This window comes from Gorilla gorilla, chromosome 5 (assembly GCF_029281585.2).
Source record: "Gorilla gorilla gorilla isolate KB3781 chromosome 5, NHGRI_mGorGor1-v2.1_pri, whole genome shotgun sequence".
Classification (NCBI taxonomy): Eukaryota; Metazoa; Chordata; class Mammalia; order Primates; family Hominidae; genus Gorilla; species Gorilla gorilla.
Genome location: NC_073229.2, coordinates 179,562,666 through 179,587,363, shown reverse-complemented (window position 1 = coordinate 179,587,363; position 24,698 = coordinate 179,562,666). Strand labels below are relative to the sequence as shown.

Genomic DNA, 24,698 nt, shown 5'->3' with positions numbered 1-24,698 from the left:
GATGCTGACATGCAGCTAGGCCACGAGAAAGTAAAGAAGGATTTCTATTTGAAAAGATAAAGTTTCATGTACGGAGGAAGCTAAGATGGGGATAGTTTTCAAGAAAGGATGACTAGGACGATTTGAAATTGGAGGATTTTTTTATAAAGCAAATGTTCTGGTTTATTATCCATCTGTGAATGTGTTTTAAGCATGTTCCTTAAAGAATGGGAAAGAGAGAAAATAAATCAATGATATTTGCTCTATGCCCAATGCCATACTCTGAGATGAAACAGGCTACCAAGGCCAGGGAGGAGGGGGTCGTGCATAGGTGAGCACTGCATTAATTCGGCCAGTAAATTTTTCATTTCCACCCAGAGCAAAGCAAGGCAAAATGAAAGCTAAGGTTTTCAAAGAGTACTTTGGATTAGGCACTATACAAAGCGAAAAGACAGCAGATAGCGGTATTCATCACCAACCTCGAATATAAAATCCACCCCTAACTGGCCTCCTTTCCTCCTCCCTCACCCTCCATACCCTGGGTCTATTCTCAATACAACAGCCAGAGAGATCCTGCCACCTGCTGCGGGCCATGGAACTCCCTGCTCGCCAACTCCCTGTGCTTTCCTGTCTCTCGGAGGGAAAGTCTACGACGGCCCCAAAGCCCTACAACGCCATGGCTCCCCCAGCCCTCCCCTTGCCCATCTCCTTGCTCTCCCTACCCTCTCTGGGCTCCAGCCACACAGGCCTCCAGGCTCTTCCTGGAAAGGTCTCACTCAGGACCTCTGCACTTCCCACCATCTGTATCTGCACTTCCCACCTAAGCATTTGACTCCCTCAGCTTTTCCAGGTCTTTGCTCCAATGTCCCCTTCTCATGAAGAGGGAACATGAATCTCCACGAATTGATGGTTCATGTCCATCCATTACTGATTCAACAAATATGTGTTGAATGCCTCCTATGTCTCCAGACTGTTCTACTCCCTGGAATTATAAAAGTGAACACAAGAGGCCAAAAACAAGAGAGGGCTCATTGAGCCCCCGTTTGACCATTCAACTTAATATTGCAACACTTCCTAACCCGCCTGGGGTTTCTGCATGCACTTCTCACCATCTGACATAACCTATATTCTACTTATCTATCATCTTCCTTCTCCCTCTAAGATGCAAATTTTAAGAGGACAGCAATTTTTTTTTGTCCCTGTCTTGTTCGCTTGTATAGTTCCAGAGCACAGAAGAGTCTGGACAGGTAGGAAGCACTCAATACATATTTGTTGAATCAGTGAATGGATGGATGAACGTGAGCCCCTTGCTCATGGGGATTCAGAGGGCGTCACAAAGGAAACCCCCGCTTAGCTCTGCCTGGAGAGGCTGTGCAGAGATCATCCCTAGGAAGAAATAAGTGTCAGGAAAGGAAAGGCAACCCTCTCTCTTCCTGAGAAAAGCAGGTCATTGCGCTTAGAGACTGAGGGATTATTTGTCCTGAAATTAGTATCTTAAGTCCCCTTGTGAACAGGAGCAGTCCAACAAATATGTGGGCCTAGTTCTTGAAAGAAGAGGCCTTATTCTCAGCATCTTTTACTCTTACAAATAATTAATATTATAAAGTCCTGCCTAAACATGAAGAGAATAGACAAGATGTTTAGCTTTGAGATAAACTTTTTTATTTTTGTCTCATGAATTTGATCTATTCATTAAATCTCATTTATATCTCTGATTATATGATTGTGAGCTTACAAGCTGGCTGGCAGAGAGGGAGAGAAGAGAACATTGATCACTGGATGAGGTATTTCCAGGTGGGGATTTACCAGGCAGCAGCTGGAATCAAGACCAGCCCTCATGGATATTGTTAAGCCGTACAGATATCTCTTTGGGGAGAAGGCACGAGAGAGAGAGGTGTGGGCAGCAAGGGGTGGGAGTGTGAGAAAAAATGGGAGAATTAATAGATTTATCTCCTGTGGTTTCTTCTAGATGCAATTATTTGAAACTCGAAGCACAAAAACTAAGCTTTTATTTTAGCAAACCCAAGCTACTTTTTGTCACATGCCATTTGCTTAATACCGAGAGTTAAAAAAATAATTCTTCCTAGTCATAATTTCATTATAGCAGTTGACACACAGGCACAGCCACCACCCACCAGCTTTCTTGGACACTGATATGTTTCACTGAGAGGAAATTTCTGGCCGGTGTGACTTGATTCTGAAATTACCATAATCTCCACTCTCCAGAGGCCGTAGCTAGTGAAGTGGATTAGTGTCCAAGCCTTTGGGGTCTCTGGAGAAGAAAGTTCAAATCCAGAGCTTAGGTCATAAGTAAAGATGAAGGGGTTGGCCTAACGGTTTGTCCCCCTTTGGGAGCAGTGAAAGGCACAGCTAGTTATGATTATTAATCTTGTTCAGAAGCAGCACAGCCAGAAATGTGGTGAGTTGATCCTCATCCAGAGAAACTGGCACGGCCCACAGGCTCCTGACTCTCTGAATTCACTCTGGGCTTTTTCAAACACATTGTGAATTTTTTCAAAAGAAATCACAGTGTGACTGTTTGTTCACTGACACACATAAAAAAAGCATGTTATTTTGCAGAAGTGCCCATTTGGGCTCAAATAATTTAATGGAGATAAAGTAGTCTGTGATTATCAGCACATATGAAAAGAGAATAGATCCGTTCACTTGCCTTCTCTCTTGACAGGTGTATTTCTACTGGATTTGCCGGGATGCAAGAGCTTTTGAGTGGTTTGCTGATCTCTTACTCTCACTGGAAACACGGTTGAGTGAGAAGGGGAAAACTCACTTTCTGAGTTATCACATATTTCTTACTGGCTGGGATGAAAATCAGGTACTGATAAGACTCTGAGAATAAGCAATATTGCTGAACTCATCTAATAGCAACGAGGAACAATGTCAATAATGAGCTATGTAGCACTCTGATAGCATGACAGAATTATTGTTATGTTCTTAAAAAGGAAAGGAGAATAAAATAAAACCAGATTAGCAAGAGTGATTCAAGTTGTAACAATCAAAGAACCAAAAAAAAGAAGCTACAGTTAACTTGCTGAGGAATAGAAAGGGTCAGACAATGGAAGACAATCCAGAGGCTGGAAATCCCAAACAAATTTGCATTTGTCCCTTTAAAAGTGACATCAAATGAATATTACTAATTGACTGTATCATCTTGTTGAGTCCCTGACTGGTTCTATTTCTGTGCCTTGAGCTGTTCAGAGTTAAGCAAAAAAGATTCCTAGGTGTTTACATTCAACATTTTGTATTGTGAAGTATGTGAGCATCTAAAGAAAATAATTATTATGAATACATGATTTGTCCAGAGTTTGTTCTCTTAAGGTGTTCTTAGAAATTGTGTGCACGTATGTTTATTTACCTAAGATGAAGATGATCTTTTGTTTTGGCAGGTGTTCTGCAGTATATTGTATTAATGAAATATTAAGATTGAATTTACCAAAAATAATGTATACCAAAATATTGACTATGGTAGTATTTCAGTGTTGATACTATTGAATGATAACTACTACATTGTAATCCATTTTAACTCCTCAAATAGGGGAATTAACAATGAAGTGATTACTAGGTTACACAATATATAGTCTAATCAGCAGCTATTATTGATATATACTTTTAAGGAAAGTGTATTTGAGCCTGGGAGATTGACATTAATCACTACATTTACAAATGAATGCTCTGTGTATGTACATCACACATACACACACATGCGTGCACACACACACACACACACACACACACACTGGCCTTATAGAACATCACTGTAATTTGACTCTGCTTCTGCAAATGAATAAGACTCTGCTAGAAATTCAGTAGCTTAATGAATTTTTATGGTCTTATTTGCAGTCCTTCTTAAATATTTAATCCTTTGGGATAATTTGAAATGTAGCTTTCTTGGGAACTAGGCTTGAAACATCTTAATGAATTATATAGTGTTAATTATGTTTTCCAAACAAACACTTTCCTTATTCAAGTGGGATTTTTGACTGATGAACAGTTTGGTGAAGTAGAGACAGCTTCTGTCTTCTGCTTTCAAGTACTGTGCCTGCTCTTCTACTCTAAGGTGCATTGATCCCAGTGTGCACCTAGGTATTCCTTGCCAACTGGGAGCTGTGGGACTGAGGTTCTCATAACCGAGAACTGAAGTTGATTTGGTGACAACACAATCCTGCCCCCTCCCGTCTCTCCTACTTCCAAGAATATGCTATAAAACGTACATTTTTTTCTAAACACAAGTAAATTAAAATAGATGCCTTACATTTTTGCCATGACATGTTGAAAATTATTTCGACTCCTAAATTTCAGGCAGAAAAATCACTAATTTCCACATTTAAAGGAAAAATAATTGGTGCATTCTGTTGGGAAAGAATCAAGGGGCTGTTTTAGAAATACCCAATTGTTAAACTGAATTCAACAACCTCAAAGTGGCAAAATGACAAGAACAGAAGGGACAGATGGAAGAGGTATTGTGAAGGGTAAATCAACAGAGTTTGGAGACTAATTGAACATTGGGCTGAGAAATATGGGACAAATATCATTCCAAATGTTTGAACATCAGTGATTGGCGGTACCACAAGTGTAAGTAGGGAAGGCCCTTTTTGTGTGTGAAATGGTGCCCGAACTTCTCAGCAAGGACCTTAAGACCCTTCCCAGCCTGACTCCCACTCACTAGCTGTGTCCCACCCCCATCGGTTTCCTCTGGCACCAGAGCCACCAAAGGATGCGTGTTCACCCGTCACACTGTGCACAGTCACATGTCCATGGCTTTGCTTGTTCTCTCCCCACACCTGGAGTGTCACTTAACACCCTCTGCCACTGTTCCCCACCTTCTTTTTGCTCGGAGTCCTATACCCCAACTCTTTTCCAGCAGTAGCTCTGCCACCTGGGGTCAGACTTGCCTGCTCACAACTTCCTACGACCTGGATTTCTTTTTATATTTTCTTTATTTTTTAGATTCAGAGGGTGCGTGTGCCCATTTGTTACATGGGTATAGCACATACTCTTGGGGTTACCCATTACCCAAATTGTGGATATCATACCCAGTAGGTTCTTTGTCAACCCTCACTCCCTTCTCACCCTCCCCCCCTTTTGGAGCCCCCAGTGCCTGTTATTCCCATCTTTATGTCCATGTGTGCCCATTGTTGAGCTGCTGCTTGTAAGTGAGAATATAGAGTATTTCGTTTTTTGTTTCTGAGTTAGTTCACTTAGGATAATGGCCTCCAGCTCCACCCATGTTGCTGCAAAGAACATGATTTCATTCTTTTTATGGCTGCATAGTATTCCACAGTATGTATATAACACGTTTTCTTTGTCCAGTCAACTGTTGATGGACACTTAGGTTAGTTCCATGATTTTGCTATTGTGAGTACTGCTGTGATGAACATATGAGTCTTTTTTATATAATTGGCCTGGATTTCTGAGATCCAACCTGCCATTGTCTCCTGACCTGTTGGGACACTTCCACTATTTTCAGCTGAACCTCCCTAGATTCAGCTACTTTTTTAGACTGGAGAGAAGGTCAGCCAGGAAAGTCAGGCTTACAGTGGGAACCTGGGGCATGAGTTGCACCCAGCAAGGTTGTTAGCCAAACTGGTCAGGGTCAGGATGAGTCAGAGGGTGAGAATGAATAGAGCACCACATAGGGGTCTAAGGGATGAGCACTGGGAACACAGATCCCCAGAAGTGAGAAGCAAGGTAGCTACCAGAATGCAGAAGGGGCTAAAATAAATGACAGCAACTTAAAACATGATCATGGCCAGGCGCAGTGGCTCATGCCTGTAATCCCAACAATTTGGGAGGCCAAGGCGGGTGGATCATGAGGTCAGGAGATTGAGACCATCCTGGCTAACACAGTGAAACCCTGTCTCCAATAAAAATACACACACAAAAAAAATTAGCCAAGCATGGTGGCACACACCTGTAGTCCCAGCTACTCGAGAGGCTGAGGCAGGAGAATCACTTGAACTCAGGAGGCGGAGATTGCAGTGAACCGAGATCACGCCACTGCACTCCAGCCTGGGTGACACAGCAAGACTCTGTCTCAAAAAAAACAAAAACATACAAACAAACAAAAATGATCACAAGGGATTACACTGTGGGCTCTCACTTATTGACCACTAGCTACATGAGGCCTGGATGGAGTCGCTTAATTCCAAGGCAAATGATTAGGCACAGATCTCCAGCCAAGCCTCCTGCCAGGCTCTGGCCACCATGTTCCGCCTGCCAGGCTCCACATCCTCCCAGCACTTGAAACTGGACAGTATACATCACACCGTTTAAACCCACTGGGCAGGTCTCATTGTAAGATGCAGTTTCTTCCCAGAAATTTCATATCACTTTAATCTGGCAATGCCCTTCTCAACTCCCCAGGAGCCAATGTTAAGTGAAAGGGGATAGCAGGTAGACATTAATTGTTGAAAAGTTTGGCAGGAAAAGAAGGAAGTCGTTTAGTGCTTGCTTTCTCTTAACCACATTTACTATATTACTTTCATCCTTTTAAAGGAAAATATTCTTTCTAGGTTAATGTTATTGCACACCTACTAGGTATAAAGAGGCACTTGGTTCCAACGAAGCCTGATTCAGACATAAATGAGATATGATGCTTGCCCTAAAGTGCAGCATTGGAGACATCTGCAAATAGTGATAAGCATTGCCAGCCCTGTACACATTTTTAATTAAATCTACAAATGAACATGATTACTTTATTCTTTATTTATAGAAGGCTTCTTTTTTTTTTCTAAATGTCATCTAATGCCACAAATTTACTTTAGGCTGTTCACATAGCTTTACACTGGGACGAAAATACTGACGTGATTACAGGCTTAAAGCAGAAGACCTTCTATGGGAGGCCCAACTGGAACAATGAGTTCAAGCAGATTGCCTACAATCACCCCAGGTAAGGCAAGCTCTAGCTCCTCTCCCTGCCGGGCTCTTCTCTGGAGAAATGCAAGGGCTGCTGGAGTGAAAAGTTAATCTGCAGTACCGTATATCTCCATTAGAGACAAAACATCTACCTTAGAAAAGGTGGTCAATGGTATATTTCAGGGGCCACAAGCCTCTCCTGAACTGGCTTACAACCTCTGACAGTTATTGATTACGTTGCAATTTTTCACACTTAACCTCCATTTAAAGATGGTATTTCTTCAACTACATATGCTTTCAAGACATCTTTGGTGGGTACAGTTGATCTCTAATTACCCAACTGGAGAATTCACTCCTGTCCAACTGTACACTATCTAGCATGTCTAGCAAAAGCAGAGAGAAAATGTTAGAAGACAAAGCAGGGATTTCAGGTGGTGGTTAAGGACCCAGCATCTGGCTGTAAATCCTGGTTCTGCCTTTACCATTGGTTGACTTTGGACAGGTTATCTACCCTGGTACTGACTCTGTCTCCTCCTCTGCAAACTGCAGAAAATAATAGTGCTTTCCTCCTAAGAGTCTGCAAGGATAAAATTAATGAATGCGTGTAAGAGGCTTAAAACGGTGCTTTGTATGGAGTTTGCAAGAAGCACTAGCTGCTATCACTGCTATTATTATTTTTATTATCATTTCCATTATTCCTATTATTATTATCATTATATAATAAATTTCAATATAGAAAAGCAAGAATACTTGTTCTGGGGTCACAAAACTGAAGTGAAGCCTGCACTTCCTGGTTCTAGAAGTTACTGGCTGTGTGACCTTGGAAGAGGCAGCTTATTTGAGCTTTCGCACCCCATTGAAAAATATGGATGATAATATCCATTCACAGTGTTGTTTTCATAACGTAAATATACTTGTAGTATGGAGCACTAATGCAAACAGTTATCATTGTTATGATGTCTCCTAAGTCAGTCTTTGCTTTGAACCCTCATTGTCTACGGCTCTTAAAAGTCGGCATGTCCTAATATTGTCTTCATTAAAGAACAGTTCCCATATTTGAGGAAAGATCTGAAGGCAGTGAAGGAGTGTGCCATGTGGGCAACTGGAGCATGTGCCAAGGCCCTGAGGCAGGAGACATCATTCCTGGCGTGATCCCAGAAAAGAGGAGGTGAGAGGGAGAGCAGCAAGAGCCAAGCTGTAGGAGAGGTAACAAAGACAGCTGCGAGTCATTGTAAAACTTTGGATTTTATTCACACAGGGGAAGGCACTTACAGGTTTGAGCAGTAGAGTGATGTGGGATCACTCTGCAAGAGAATGGAACGTGAGGGGCCTGGGACAGAGGTGGAGAGGCCAGAGAATTCAGCAGTGGTGGTGGTTTGGATTAGGGAGCAGCAGAGGAGGTGATGAGAAATGGTTAGATTCTGGAGTCTTTGCGGGTTGAGCTGAATTGACTATGGATGGGATGTGAGGTGTGACCCAAGCTATTCAATAGAGTGGACTCCCCACTTACCATATGGTGATGACTTTAAGAGGAGCAGCTGGTTGGCAGACATGGGGTGTCAGGAGTTCAGTTTGTGACATGTTTAGCTTATGATGCCTGTCATACATCCACGTGGATTTATGGAGTGGGCAGATGAATATAAGAAGCAAACGTTCAGGGGAGAATTTCAGCCAGAGGTGTGAGCACATGGACTGTTTGGAGCCATGAAACTGGATGAGATGACCAGACAGGCAGATATAGATGGACAAGAGTTCCAAGAACTGCACTGTTGGATGGTCAGGGAACAGACACTGTATTGACAGGTCACAGAGCTTAATACGTGACACTCATATCTGCCTTAATAATCATGCCCCTTGGGTCTTCTATACCCTGAACTTCTTTCCATCCACTTTCTCTGTATTGCACCAGTAAGAGTACATTAAAGCCCACTAAGGTACCTCTGACGGCTTCCATATCCCTGGCGATTTTCCCATAGTCTTACATCCTTCAAAGCCTCAGTCCTTGCATTTCTGCCTTGTGGGCTTCCTGCAGAGACAGCATGCTTCATTAAACTCTTTGTACTTCCTTCATATTTGTTCTGCTTCACAGAGTACTTCTCTGGTGAATATTATTTATCTTTTGGTCATTTTGGCTGCTCCTTTTTAACATTTTTTTCACACTCTCTCTGTACCAGAAAGATGCCATTTTCTTTTTTATCAGTTGTCATGGAATTTGTTAGACTCCCCGGACCAGCTATTTGAAGGAGGTTAATGAGGAGGGAGATGTGGAAGGAGTGATCAGGTAGCTGTCCAAGATTCATAACCATGTGATTCCAGTCACCTTCTTCCCTGTGAAGTTACTCAGACCTCAACTGCCCTGTGCTCTGTGAGACCCCTGCCAATCCTCTCTGCACCCTGCACCCAGCAACCTGTAGAGAAACAGGAGTGTTTACACCCTGGGAAGAGATGGTTTGAAGGCATGCTTGTGGGGATTACTCCTGACCCACATTCAGCCAGGGAGTAAAGGCTTTCCAGCAGGAGACCCCAAGAAAAGCATCACTTTGAGCATAGGGTTGGGGAGGGAGGGCGTGGACCAGCTGCGCAACCTCGCAATCTTGCTCTTCCCCCACGGGGCTCATTCTGATGCCCCATAAGCTGTGGCAGTGGCCTTGGAGACTTTTCCAGGTGTCACTTCCTGACACCTCCTTGCTCCATTTTGCTTCTTGCCCCGACTCCTGCTGACATATGGCCTAGAATCCAGTTCTGGTTCTACCTTCTCTCCAAATGAGGTGCTTCCAACCCATCCTGGCTTCTGCAGCCACAGAATCCGGTTCCTCTGAGCTCCTGCTCCACACTCAGCCCTGGCTCCAGGGCCCCCAGTGCTTCTGAGTCTAAGTCACCACACCCACCTCACACCCACCCAGAGGAGAGACGAGATCATTTCATCTGCCATTTCCTTGAAAAGACTGTAGGTAGAAACTAACAAAATATTACAAGCTTATATGAGAAAACTCAGGGGGTTTTTGTTGCTATTTTCTCCTTTTGGGAAAAAAATATATATATTCACTGATAAATGGTTTACATTCGGTTTTCAGTCATCATGGAATAAATGTTCTCACTTCGCAGGCTTTTGACATGGACATCTATATCTTGGTTTTCAGTTCTTCTAGATAGTCTAGGTCTTTATTAGGATTGTCCTTTTTTGACATCTCATATGGTGTTTGTTTGTTTATTTATTTATTTATTTATTTATTTTTACACACAAAGCTTGCAGCCCAGTGCGGAAGGCCTTTAAAACCAAACTATTTAATTATCTCCCTTCCCTCAAAAAGGCATGAGCCAGGAACACGGAGCATCAAGAGACCAAGGATAAAACTGGGTTTGCACAAACTCTGCCTAGAAAATTATGTTACTCAGTGCTGAGAAGTGGGCCTGTCCAATTTTTTCGCAGGGAGTAAAGAGTAATCGGTTTTAAGGTGGCAAAACTGTATTACCATCACTTTCCCTGTTGCTCATACCTTTCTAGAAGCCATAATCAAAGTGAAGTGCAGAAACGTACTTAATGCTCAATTGTATTTTCCAGCACGGTAGCTATGCAAACTCTCTCTCCTTGATGGGTGACTTCATCTCTTCCAGAGTAGACGAGGCCCCCAAGGTTTGGAATCACTGAATCAAACCTCTACAGCATACTTCCCAGTCCCAAATTTTTTAATATCATATTTGTAATAGCCTTAGACTCTAGAACATGGTAACTTGTTATATAGCTTCAAGCATCCATGTCATTAATATTAGACATATGAAGGCAAAGTCAATGATTTTATCCCTGGAATGCCAGATCCCTGGGAAAAGACAAGCCTTCGGTCAAAAGCTTAGCACCACCCTTTCAAAAGACTTTTAAAATGACCTCCTTAAAATAATTTTGTTTTCTGCTGTGTAAAAGGAGATTTATGTTTAATGAAGCTTTTAATGAAGAAATCTCGGAAAGAGAATGCCAATAAAATCTAATTTTTAAACAAGAAAATCTAATATTGAGAAGTATTTCAATATCCTGGCCTTTGTCCAGATGTAAATGAAACACACAATCCAATTACTGTTCTGCACAAAGGACAAAGTAACATTAATTTTCCTCGGGATGGTTATTAAAGAGATAAACAGTATGTTTTCCCCTTATTATGTCAAGGATATGTTTGTTCCCAAGCCTGCCTGGCTACCCTTACAAGACGGTTCTGTCCTGTCGTTAGCTCATATCTTTTGGCAAAGATGGGTCAGAAGAAATTGGTGGATTTGTTAGTGGCCTCAGAAAAGGTTCTTTGTTCTTGAGGGCCTTTGAAGTAGGCTCTCAACCATTTCTATTCATCAGCACGAAGCCGAGGATTCTCCGGACTTACTCTTTCAAAAATATTTACCTGTTCACTCAAAGCTGGAGTTTGTTCTTGTTCTAAGAAGGAGTTAAATCAAAAGAATAAAGTGAAGAGGGGCAAAAAGATTTTTTATAGAACATGAAAAACAGGACCAAAAATAAAGCTTGAAGGGAAGCAGATCAAAGAGAGTAGTACAAGCTATAAAGGAACCAGAAAATTGCAAAAATAACAGTAATAGAGAAACAAATTGATGGGCATCAAAATGAATACAAATAAGGAAGAGAGAAGAAAAATTAAAAATAGATCAAAGGCTGACAGAAAATAGAAAAGTGTGTTCTATTGTTTTTATTTGTAATTAATTTTGGTAATTATATTAGCTATATTACAAAAACACAAGTATAGTTTTGAAAGACAATCAACAAATATTAAGTGGATGCATTATAAGCCTTTTATTGATATATTCAAATTCACATGCATGTGAAAATTGTATAGTATTTCAGTTACATAAAGCACAGAAAAGTACTATAAAACAAAAACATTAAAAATTATTCTCCCAATTAAAATATAGTAGGCTAATTAAATACATTCATTGCCATCTATGTCTTACTAATCTAGAGAAAGGTATCTTTTTCAAAAATGGAAACTGTATTGCATTTTTTGTAAACATTGTCAATACGTTCACAAGGTTTAGGTAAATGTTCAGAAAATCAGGAAAATATTTCCAAGAAGGTAGACAGAATGAAAATAAAAATACCGTTGTCACATCTAGTTACTTTTTTGATAAACACACATTGTACAGATACTCAGCTTTCTGAATTTGTGGATCAGTTGCTTTTAATTAATTGAATAAAATAATTTTCCATAGGCCTTAAATCTTTGATCTTACCCTTCAGATAATATTTGTAGTTTTCTACTTTTGACCTATCTGTTAATAACTTCACCACGCCTTTTAGGTGTAAATTTGATGTAATTAATTACCATAAAAACTTTAAAGTTTGGTCATTTTTTTTTTTTTTTTGTAATTTCAGTAGACGTATTTCTTTTAACTTTGAAGAAAAAAAAAATAGAAGAGTACCACCATTTGTTAGAACAGTTTAACCCAACCTAACGATGAAGAAAGGTGTCAACTTACCATATGATTGGGAGCTTCTAATCCATATTGCATGAATGTATTTTAGATCACCCATTGTTTTCAGAAACGTGAAAATACCTTTATACTAAATTGAGTAAATGTGTCCATCTGGACCCACATTTGCTTGTGTATGCACCCTTCAGTTCTCATTTGTATGTGCATATGTGCAAAATGTTTTAAAATGATATTTTTAAGAAATTAGCATTCTGATTATAGCATGCAGGGCCCTTTATCTAACAGGATATCCTAAACATTCATTATATGACTAAAAGGTTCAGAATACTTAAAGAAATAGACTTAAATGGAAATACAACACATGATAAGTTACAGCTTCATGGGAAAAATAAAGACACCATAAACTTATGATGAGGAAATTGTCAGCATATTCCCATAGTTCCTTCCCATGAGAGGGCATCAATCTCTCTGGTTAGACCCAAGTGAAGATTCAATGAAAATTGCTGAAATTACTCCATTTGTGGTAGGGGGGATTGGAGAGATGGGTGAGTACAGGGTGGATTTATCATTATACTGCAAAATTTCTTCAATGGCATTACCTATCTATCAAATTATTAGTTTGGCAAAATATTTGGTTACTTATGCATGAAGGCATATATATGTTACTGTTTTATTGGGGTGGGGAAGGGTTGGCAAAAATGGCTCTACCATTCCCTGGGATCGGATGCTACAAGTCAGCTGCTTTCATTTTTCTTCCCCATTTGACCATAAGCTTCTCAAGGGCTTATAGCTATAAGCAACTTTATCTATGCACCTCAGAGCCTAGCAAAATGGCCAGTATGTGCAAGTGGCAGCACCATGAGACCAATGAGGGAGCTGGGACAAGTGTCCGAACAGCACAGTTCTGGCTGCCAAAGAAAACAGAGCCTGTGGAGTGTGGGCAGGAGCAGAATCACAACAGTGAGCCTGGTTAGGGACATCTGCAGCAACTCATGAGCAACTGAGTAATTAGGACACAGAGAAAAGTAATGTCGTAGGCTGCTACAAATTAACTGGGAGATAGGTTAAAAAAAAAAAAAGCTGGCCAGCACAATTATCATCTGCGGTTCTGAAAAAAGAAGGTGTTGTACAAAATATAATTATGTGATGAATCATTTGGAGGCATTTCTAATGAAAAACACTCACTAGAAAGGATTAACCAGAAGTTGTGTCCATTGTCTGATACAGAGTTTGTAGCTCTCATCTTCTTTCTAAGCCTCCATAAATCCACGGGAAGCTTCTGTTTATCGATTTTATTTGCAGAATGCACTCAGGGTATAAAGTAATTTGATTTTTTTTAAATGGGGTTTAGGGTCTGCCCCTACAGGGTTATAACTTACCAAGCATAAAAGCCAACACATAAAAACAAACATACAATTTAAGGAGAGAAGGGCTCACGGCAGCAGAACCTGGGAATTCAGCGAGGTGGTGGGATCACTCCCAGGCGCACCCACACGCCCATATATCTGCTGGGCTGAAATCTCCTGGTGGGTGATATTTTGGATGCCTTTCATGCATGGCATCGCTGAACTGTTTTTGAAAAATGCACCAACCCCACAGAGAAGAGCACAATAGTTATTTAGCAGACATAGAGAGGGAAAGGAGAATTTTCTTTATTGTTTATCAGAGCTAAAAATAATGCTGTGAATGTTAGCCATCTTTGCAGCTTGTGTAAAATTTGTCCTTTTCTCATCAAAGTCAGCAGCCCAGACTGATCAATGCTGTTAACATTGTCCCCGATCCAGCTCCCCCAGGCGTGTGCAAGCTCTGTGGCTTGCAGGCTGTAAACTGAAGAATAGCACCTTGCGTTTTTATACTTCTTTTGCGGAGAATCTCTATTTAATTCCAAGCGATTGTGGGTAATTAAATTTTATAGAAGAATTTTTTCTTTACCAACCCCATTAGGGTTCTGTTGCACTTGTCCGTTGCCTCATAAAAGAAAAAAAAAAGGGAAGCTGCCACATCTGTCCCTTAATCACTTTGCATGGATTCTCTGCCCTGTGATTCACAGTATGCATTTGTGACAAGAAGTTCTCCATACTTGGAGTCACAAATGCCGAGAAGAGTAAGCCAGGCAAACTGCTTGTGCTGTATGTGGGGACAGTGATGCACAGAGAGCCAGTGAAGGGCTGACCTTTCCACCTTAGCAGAAGGTAGATAATAAATGGCCTCTGTGAGACTTTTTGGTGATTGCATCACCACGGCGGTTATGGCCCCTGAGTAAAGTGTGGACTTAGCTGTGCAGTGTGATAGCCACAACTTCAAAAGACTCAGGGGAGCTGTGAACTGCTGGGGACACCAGGAGAACACCAGGCAGCAGCAATCAGAATCCTTTGAAATGGAGTCTTAAAGGCAGAGCATCAAAGGGCACCATCAGGTCTGCAGTTACTGTTGCTGCAAACGAAAGGGCAGTCTTAGCCTGTTGGAGTGGGCCAGTGGGCAATCTCTTTGGTGACATCTACACTAATGGAAAAATATCACCACCCATAACAGCATCTTTGAAAATAGATGCAAGGACACCTCTGGGCATCAGACACAAAGCAAAGCTGTGACTCCTCACTGGGAAGGGTCTCACCTGACCCATCTACCATTCAAAATGTTTCAGTCCAGAGCTCAAAAATCGAGTGCTGATCTCAGTAAGTCTACATAATCACCTCTGTGTTAACACCCCGCACCACCTCTTCTGTTCAGCTTCACGGAGCAGGCAGACACCAATAGCCATCGCGTGGGAAAATAACATCAGGAAGCTAGCCGTTCCTGAGAGCGCACCATGTGCCAAGCACAGGACCAGCGGCCAGACCTGCAATGTCTTGCTTGATCCTCACAGAGATTCTCGGAGCTAGATTCTATAATTCTCCCCATTTTATAGATGAGAAACTGGGGGCTTTGTGAAGGTAATTGACATGCCCAAAGTTACCCAGCAACGAAGTGGTGGAGCCAAGAGCACTCTTAACCATTGCCTTTTATTTCCATAAACACCTCAAAATCTCTTCATTAAGCCATAAACTCATACCTTTCTGTGGGAAATATTTTCTGAAAAATTACTTTCTCAAATTTAGCCATGGGAATGATTTCTTTGAAAGTAGTACTGCTACATTTTAAACATATTGTCATTTGTAAATTAAGCCATTGATAAGTTCCTTTGAAGCTGGAGTTTGCAATGCAGGGGAACCATCAATTTCTACTGTGGATGTGATGGTCCTGGAACACACAATTAAAATGTGGCTATGATACGTGGCAGAGAACCATGTTAACATATGAGCTAAGAAGAACTAGGCTATATAGGCACTTCCCAGCAAGATCCATGTCTGAAGAAACAGAGATGGTATAGTGAGCTGGTCCTGAAGCCCAAAGAATGTCTTGATGACAGTGTTTCTCAAAGTGTGGTTCACAGGGTGATCTGCCTCAACACCTCCCGAGATCCTCACTAAACATGCATTCCTTGGATTCGAGCCTAGGAATCTACATTTCAACAACGTGCCTAGATGATTTTATGCACAGTAAAGCTTGAGAACTTTTCATCCACACTAGAGTAACTAATTTAGCTTATACTAGAGATTGGAAAAAATGCTACAAAGAATAGTAATATTCAAGACAAGAGAAAAAAGACATGGTCTCTAAAAATCTCTATAGAGACTGATGCACCCCAACTTCCAGAAACAACTTTGAAACCCTGTGCAGATGTGGTGTTTATATGTAGGCTAAGTTGCAAGGCCTTTGAGCAGCTCTGGGATAGTCACTATATGCAAAAAGTATCTCTCTGACATAGTTTTCTGAAATGTCAAGATTAGAGATGACAACTTTTGAGTGACTATATTTTCAGCAATGTCTTTTTCTTTTCCAGCTCTCCCTTCTGGCCTTCTTTGAAAATTAAAGTAATTCCAACAGGAGAAATTAATTAAATTGCTATTACTTTAGCATTAATTTTATTATCTATAAAAAGGCAGGGCTGAACAGGATATTAGTGATAACTAACCTTTTTAAAACCCTCTTGAATGTATTATCTCATCTTGCTTTTGATAAAACATACAACGTAGTCCTTATCATCTTTTCCACATGCAGAAACTGAGGTCTAGTGACTTGCCCAAGACCACGTAGATACTACTCAGCAAAGCCATTTAGTCATTCATTCAGCAAATGTGTGTTGATTGTCCACTGTATGCCGGGCACTGTTCCAGGTGCTGGAATAAAACAGACCAGGTTTATGTTCTCAGGAAGTTAACATCTAGTCACGTATCCAAGAAGACATGAATCAAGGTCACCTGGCCAAAAAGGAGGTCAAGTCCAGGCATTGTGTAAGTGGCTGCAATCATATAGGTCAGGGATTGGGAAACTCTTCCCATAAGGGGCCAAATAGTAATCATTTTAGGCTCTATGGACTGTATGGTCCCACTATCAACTACTGAACTCTGCCATTGTAAAGTGCCAACATTGCAGGGTGTTGTATCAAAACCCCTCAACAGTTTCATGGCCCCTTTCCAGCCTCAGTCTTCTTGGCTCCACCTCCCTGATTAATTTAGGGGAGGATGCTGGGAACCTAGGAGAGAGCATGGTGCTGAAAGTAGGTGGAAAAAAAGAATCTAAGAAAAAACGACATGGAGGGAGAAAAATAAATAAGTAAAGCCACAACCACTTCACTAATCTTATCATTGTCTTGGCTTCTGGCTGGCCTTGCCTCCTGGTGACATTTTATTTCCTTTTCTTACCCCTACTGCAGCAGCAGTATTGGTGTGTTCTTCTGTGGACCTAAAGCTCTCTCGAGGACACTTCAAAAGATGTGCCGCTTGTATTCATCAGCTGACCCCAGAGGTGTTCATTTCTATTACAACAGGGAGAGCTTCTAGACTTTGGAGGTCAAATCCAGGCATTGTGTAAGTGGCTGCAATCATACAGGTCAGGGATTGGGAAACTCTTCCCATAAGGGGCCAAACAGTAATGATTTTAGGCTCTATGCGCTGTATGGTCCCACTCTCAACTACTGAACTCTGCCATTGTAAAGTGCCAACATTGTCACAAACAATAACGTCAATGAATGGGCATACTTGTGTTCCAATAATATTTTACTGATGGACGCTGAAGTCGTATTTCATATAATTTTCTTATAACATGAAATTTTTAAACATTGTAAAAGTCACTTTTCGCACATCGACCATCCACACACTCAGGGGACGAGCTGGATTTGGCCTGTGGGCTGGAGCTTGCTGACCCCTGGCATAGGCTGTCTTTCCCAAACTTGTTTCCATGCCCTACATTACATCCAACACGGAGACTCATGCTGCTTCTTGGCTTGAAGTCTCCTTTAGAAATCATTTCAAATTTTCATTTCCCCGATGGCAGCGACACCCACCTTATATCCAAACCTGATCTCTTCTGCTTTAAACTTAAGCTCCTTTTGTGCTTTTGTTCATCCTCTGTAGACCGGAGAAATCACCAATGGAGGTTATCTTTCACAAAAATCCTTTAGATACTTCAAAATGATAATCAAATCATCCCTTTCCTATCCCTTTTCTGGTCCGAACAATACTAAATTCTTAACCTTTTGGCCTAGGATATATATTCAAGCCCTTCCATCATCTTGTTACTCTTTTTCAAATTCAATTCCATCTCTTCACATCCTTTTAAAATGCATTGAGAAGCGTGACTAGTATTGAGCAAAAGAGGGACTTTCTTAGAGCTTATATGCCATATATTTACAAATAAATTTTATGTTTTCTTTTCTTCCTTCTTTCTGCCTTCCTTCCTTTCCGTCTTCCTTTCATATTTCTTTCTCAATCTCTTTTAACAAATACTTGTTATTCTACCACATTTTGGTCTGTGGTCTTCTTAACACTTATACTCCTACTCAACTTCTGCCCCACAAAATAACTGAGATTTTTTTTAATTCCCATTGTGCCAGTCTTTCTATACTATGCAGCTATTTTACTCCCAAGATGTTTACAAAGTATTCCTCACATCTTGTAATTCTTGCTACTAATATTGATTAATTTTTTAGAATTTTTCTAATATTTCAAGATTGTTTTGAAGTTTAGCCCCAGACACTACTACTGGTATGTAGCTTGTAATATCTACATATTTCATTGATAATATCTCAAATCTTTTGTTTAGGTTTTCAATCAAGTTATTGATTCCAAAGAACTCCACCAGGAATTCCTGTGACGGCCTGCTGATATGAGCTCCCAGTTGGGAACTGGTGAATAATAATTAACTATTGTAAACAGTACACTATACCATACTTCCTTAGCTTATACATAACATGTCATATACAACAGAACAAAAACATTTACTGAAATTAAAATATATTATGTTTCTCAAAGGCTTCTTATCTTTGTGGACTGTCATTCTGCCATAAAAGAGAATTAAATTGATCTGACATGATATGTTTTGACAAAGGCAGCCTCTTAAGCTCTTCTAAGTATTTCTAAATTATAAATTGATCACTTCTTTTTCTTTATCCTCAGATTTTTATGTTGACCTGATGATATCTATGATGATATTGATTTTATAAGTTAGGAATATTCCATTCATGTCTAAAAAAATTATTTCTACTATCTCTGCATTGGAATTTCTCAGTAACTTGAGATATTGCTTGATGCATATAATTCAAACTCTACTAATTTGAATAGAACCAGTCTTTCTGTGTAATCATTTCCCCATTTAAGTTTAATTCAGGCTTTGCAACCAGAAATTTCTGTAGTTAAATCTAATCTTTACTTTAGCAGGATATTAAATATATTAAAATTTTTTCTCTTGGTCATGTTTAATTATTACTTTTCTTTCTCTGTCTACTTGAAAATAAAAGTACTTTTTGATCATCTAATTTTGTCTAGTAAATTAGAATATACTTGCCCTTAAACACGATTTTGCCACTTTTTTTAAGCTCCGGGGATGCTGTTTGCACCCCCTTTTGTGTTTTGACCTTTATGCTACTTCCCTGCATACTATGTAGAATCAAACCTATCCAGACACAAAAAATACAGAAGTCAATAGGTTTCTTTAATGCAGCAATGACCAAATAGAAAATGTGGAATTTAAAAAATGAAATAATTCTTCAAAACAGAAACAAAAATCTGGCAAACCTGTAAGTTCATTTAACAAGAATTATGCAACACGATTTGATAAATAAACATGCAATTCATAGGCAGACATTATTAAATGGATAGAAATAGCACGTTTCTAAATAGAAATATTAAACATACTAAAGTTACAAATTTGTCCCAAATTAATTAACAGTCAAGTGAAATTCCAGTCAAATTTTAAATTCTCTGTAGATTTTTTGGAAGGGTAAATATCCTAAAGTGTATCTAGAATAATATCTGAGAAAGAGAGATGCCAAAAAAAAATGTGGAAAAGAAAAGAAGAAGAGAAGAGAGGAGAGAAAGAAGAGAAAACAAAAAGAACAGAAAGGAAAAGAAAGGAAGCAAGGCGGGTGGGGAGTGGGGAGGGGGAGGAAGGAAAATTTCAAATCCAGAAGCATCATTGTTAAATAAAAGAACTTAAAGCAACCAGAGAGGAAAAGGTCAATTACCTGCAAATAAACAGAAGTATATCTGGCAGCTGCCTTCTCAAAAGCATCCACAGAAACCAGATGATAATGAAATAATATCTTCGAAGTGCTGGGGGACCATAAGTATCCATTGAGAATTTTGTCTGTAGTGAAATTATTATTCAAAGGTGAAGGCAAAATACAGATATCTCCAAACAAAAGAAAACAGAAATGTAACGACTTCACCAAAATAATTACAAAAGGATATATTTAAGGAAGGAGGAAAGACAATTAGTGGAATGCAATATGCAATGATGAGCAAAGACATTGAAAAACATTTTGGCAAAATCTCTAAGCACTGACTGTAAAAGAAAATTAATGAGTATTTCAGAGGGAATGTTCTTTTAAAAACAAAACTACTTTGTAGGGACATGGACGAAGCTGGAAACCATCATTCTCAGCAAACTATCCCAAGGATAAAAAACCAAACACCGCATGTTCTCACTCATAGGTGGGAATTGAACAGTGAGAACACTTGGACACAGGAAGGGGAACAACACACACCGGGGCCTGTTGTGGGGTGGAGGGAAGGGGGAGGGATAGCATTAGAAGATATACCTAATGTAAATGATGAGTTAATGGGTGCAGCACACCAACATGGCACATGTATACATATGTACCAAACCTGCACGTTGTGCACATGTACCCTAAAACTTAAAGTATAATAAAAATAAATAAATAAATGAATAAATAAATAAATACAAAAAAATAAAAATAAAAACAAAACTAAGGATACGCACAACAATATGAAAGATGGGGAGATGACACTGGAATTAAGTCATTCCAAGATCCATGGATTGTTCAGGAGGGTGAAAGCAATGTTGATTAAATGTAGGCTTTATTAAGCTTTATAAGTAAACTAGGAGGGGTAACCTCACAGGGATTCAATGCCCACCACTATTCCTTTCAACATAACTTCTCTATTCTTGAGTTTCTATTGAGCCTAAGCTACTAGTTTGTTTGACTGTCAAGCAATATGTTTTAAGAAGCGCTAACAACTGTTATATTTCCTGATTTAATTCATATTGATATTTGGCTGAATTTAGTGTTCTTAGACCATATTTTCTTCCTTTTATTAGTTTGAAGATAGGACTCTAGCATTTTCTGTCATTGAATATTGCTGTGGTGAAGTAAGAGGCCAAATTCATCCTCTCCCCTTTGTAAGTAAGTTACTTTTTTTGCCTGGATGCCTAAATAATTTTATCTTTGAACTTTGTAACAATTTGATATTGATATTTCACATGAATTTTTCCTGTATTGCAGTGGTTTTTTTGTTTTTGTTTTTGTTTTTTTTGAGATGCTCTGTCACCCAGGCTGGGGTGCAGTGGCGTGATCTCGGCTCACTGTAACCTCTGCCTCCGAGGTGCAAGCAATTCTCCTGCCTCAGCCTCCCAAATAGCTGGGACTACAGGTGCACGCCACCATGTCCAGCTAATTTTTTGTATTTTTAGTAGAGACGGGGTTTCACCATGTTAGCCAGGATGGTCTCAATCTCCTGACCTCGTGATCCACCCACCTTGGCCTCACAAAGTGCTGGGATTATGTGCCCGGCCCAGTGTGTTTTTTGAACACTTTTTTCTTCACTTCAGAAATTTTTTTTTATTAGGTCTTTAAATATACTTCTATTGCTTTTGTTTGCCTCATTTCAAAAGCATCAATTATCCTTATACTGGATCTTTTTTTTCTTTTTTCCGTTCTTTTGGTATTTCTAATTAATTTAATCTCTTTGTTTCTTTTATTTACATATCATTTCCCCTATTTTATTACTGGCCTACCATCTCTTTCTGAAACCTTTGAAGCCAGATATGTTTTGGAATTCGAAATAATTTCATATTTTAGAAAATAACAAATGCATATCCCATATATTGTATGATACTCTCATTAGAGTCTGGGAAGCACCCAGTATTCAAAAGCATTAATGTTTTATTTTTTCAAACAAAACTATAAATATAGATATTCAACTTGCATAAAGAAAGATTATAAGATTATAAGCCTCACATCTGTTCAGGACACATTATGACATTATGCTGCCAAGTGGGGTTACAAACAAAAAATACTCTCACTTTTCATAATTTTTTATATTTTTTTGAATTTCAGATTAGAGAGAGATTATAGTCCTGAAACCAGCTTTCAGTGATATTTATTCTGTTCCTTACTGTTTAAAAAAATATTTAATTTGTTCCATAAAGATATTGCTTTGAGCCTTGATTTGTTACCTTAGACCTGCAATATCCCTTGTGATCTCATTCTTTTTTATAGTTTTGTCTTTTATCTCTCTTATTAAATTAATATTCTCATTATGTTCTCCATACATAAACAAACAGTGAAGAATTACCTGAGTTATGATTTCTACCAGATTGAGTTGTTTTTTCTTCTACTACATGGTATTTTCCCTTTTTGCCTGTAGTATCTCCACACTTGCTATACACATCACGTATTTTTTTTCACCTTCTCATGTTAGTTGACTCTGCCTAGATATGTTATTGGTTCTTCTATATTGTGATAAATTTGTGGTTGTTTCCCTCCACCCCACCATCTCCAGGACCATGTTTCTCCCCTCCCCCATAGCTTTATTGAGATATAATACACATACCATAAAATTAACCCACTTCAAATGCATCATTTCATCATTTTTAGTATATTTATAGAGTTGTGTAACCATTCCCACAGTAAATTTTAGAACATTTTTATTTATGCATAATAGATGTACATAGTTCCAGGGTACATGTGGTAATTTAATACATACATATAATTTGCAAAGATCAAATAAGTGTGTTTGGGATATCCATCATCTTAAATACTTGTCTTTTCCTTTTGATAGAACCATTCGAATTCTACTCCTCTATTTCAAAGTGTACAATACATTATTGTAAACTATAGTTATCCTACTGATCTGTCTAACATTAGGTCTTGTTTAGTCTATCAGACCATATATTTGTACCCATTAATCAACTTCTCTTCATTCCCCCTCCCCGCTACCCTTCCCCAGCCTCTGGTAGCCACCAATCTACTCTCTACTTTCATTAGACCCACTTTTGTACCTCCCCCATGTGAGTGAGAACGTGGCTTATTTCACTTACCATAATGACCTCCGGTTCCACTGATGTTGCTGCAAATGACAGGATTTCATTCATTTTTATGGTAAGATTCCATTGTGTATATGTACCACGTTTTCTTTATCCAATCATCTGTTGATGAACACTTGGGTTGATTTCATATTTTCACTGTTGGGAAGAACTTTTTTTTTTTTTTTTTGAGATGGAGTCTCACTCTGTTGCTCTGTCGCCCAGGCTGGAGTGCAGTGGTGCGATCTCACCTCACTGCAACCTCTGCCTCCCAGGCTGGAGTGCAGTGGTGCGATCTCAGCTCACTGCAACCTCTGCCTCCCAGGTTCAAGCGATTCTCCTGCCTCAGCCACCCGAGTAGCTGGGACTATAGGCAAGTGCCACCATGCCTGGCTAATTTTTTGTATTTTAGTGGAGACGGGGTTTCCCCGTTTTGCCCAAGCTGGTCTCAAATTCCTGAGCTCAGGCAGTCCACCTGCCTCAGCCTCCCAAAGTGCTGGGATTACAGGCATGAGCCGTGAAGAACATTTTTATCATTCCAAAAAGAAAGTCCATATCCATTAGCAGTCAGTCTCCATTTCTCCTCAACTGCTACCCGCCCTAGGCAACAGCTAACCTTCTTTCTGTCTCTATGGATTTAACTATTCTGGACATTTTATGTAAATGAAAACATACAATAAGTGGTCTTTTGTGTTTGGCTTCTTTCACCTAGCATAATGTTTTCAATAATCATCCATATTATAGCAAGTATTAGTACTTCATTATTTTTGCCAAACTAATATATTTCATTGTATGGTTATGCTGCACTGTATTAATTCATTCATCAATTGATGAACATTGAGTTGTTTCCACTTTGGGGCCATTATGAATAATGCTTTTATAAACACTCATGTACAGGTTTTTGTGAACCATGTTTTCTCTTCTAAAGCCAGGAATTTCAGTTTCAGTTTTTATCCGCTTTTTCGTAGTCTGAGAGAACAGCAGCTGGCATGGAGTGTTGTGCAGAAGAGCACAGAAGCTCAGCCTGAGTGGTGTGGAGATACATTCAATTTTTCGGTTCCTTTCTATCTTCTGAGATGACATGGACTGTCCTGTATCTGAGTTCATTCCAACTAATGGAGTAGAGGAGAGAGGATATAATGTACTTCCACAATGAGATATTCCCAGGCTTTGAACCCTTTCCCCAACTGAGTGTGAATTTTGGATTCTTCTCTTTCAACGGAGAAAGTTGGCTCTCTTGATTTTTTTTCTTTATTCATCCATTTAATTCATACTTTCCCAACATTATATCTTCTCTTTACATTCCACAAGCAAGAGTTTTAATGAAATTTCTTGGGACTTTTTGACCACCAGTGGGGCTTCAGAGAAGTAAATGAGGTAGAAGCCAAACCATGTAGCTGCTCTCCATTCTCTTCCAGAATCCTCTGTTCCTTCTCTTGAGCACAAGTTTTTGAATGTATTAGATTACATTTTTCCTTTATCTTGTCTATTGGTGGGTGTGTGTGTGTGTGTGTGCACGTGTGTAGAGCAATAACTGTCCAGAGTTGAATGTCCACAACATTCTCTCTTACTACACTCAACTGGATTATCTCTACAACTACAACTATTTTCAAGGCTCACCATAACCTCCATGGTGTGAAATTCAACTTCGTTTTATTTTTGGCAGCAACTGAAATGGATGACCAATTCTTCTGTCTTGAAACACTTCCTTCTTTTGACTTCTGTCAAAACAATCTCTTTGTGTTTGTCTCAGACTCCTCTATCCAATTTCA

The 24,698-nt window shown here is 39.5% G+C and overlaps 1 protein-coding gene across 1 annotated transcript in view; it reads left to right on the top strand.

The window, feature by feature from the left end:
• The window catches only part of NOX3 (NADPH oxidase 3), a 57,205-nt gene extending 40,028 nt beyond the window's left edge, over positions 1-17,177 (top strand). Inside the window, exons 11-13 of the mRNA XM_004044873.4 lie at positions 2,666-2,812; positions 6,762-6,886; positions 17,036-17,177. Of these exons, the coding sequence (XP_004044921.4) occupies positions 2,666-2,812; positions 6,762-6,886; positions 17,036-17,162 (399 nt within the window). The 3' untranslated portion in view covers positions 17,163-17,177. The remainder of the gene's footprint in view (positions 1-2,665; positions 2,813-6,761; positions 6,887-17,035) is intronic.
• The last annotated feature ends 7,521 nt before the right edge of the window (positions 17,178-24,698 follow it).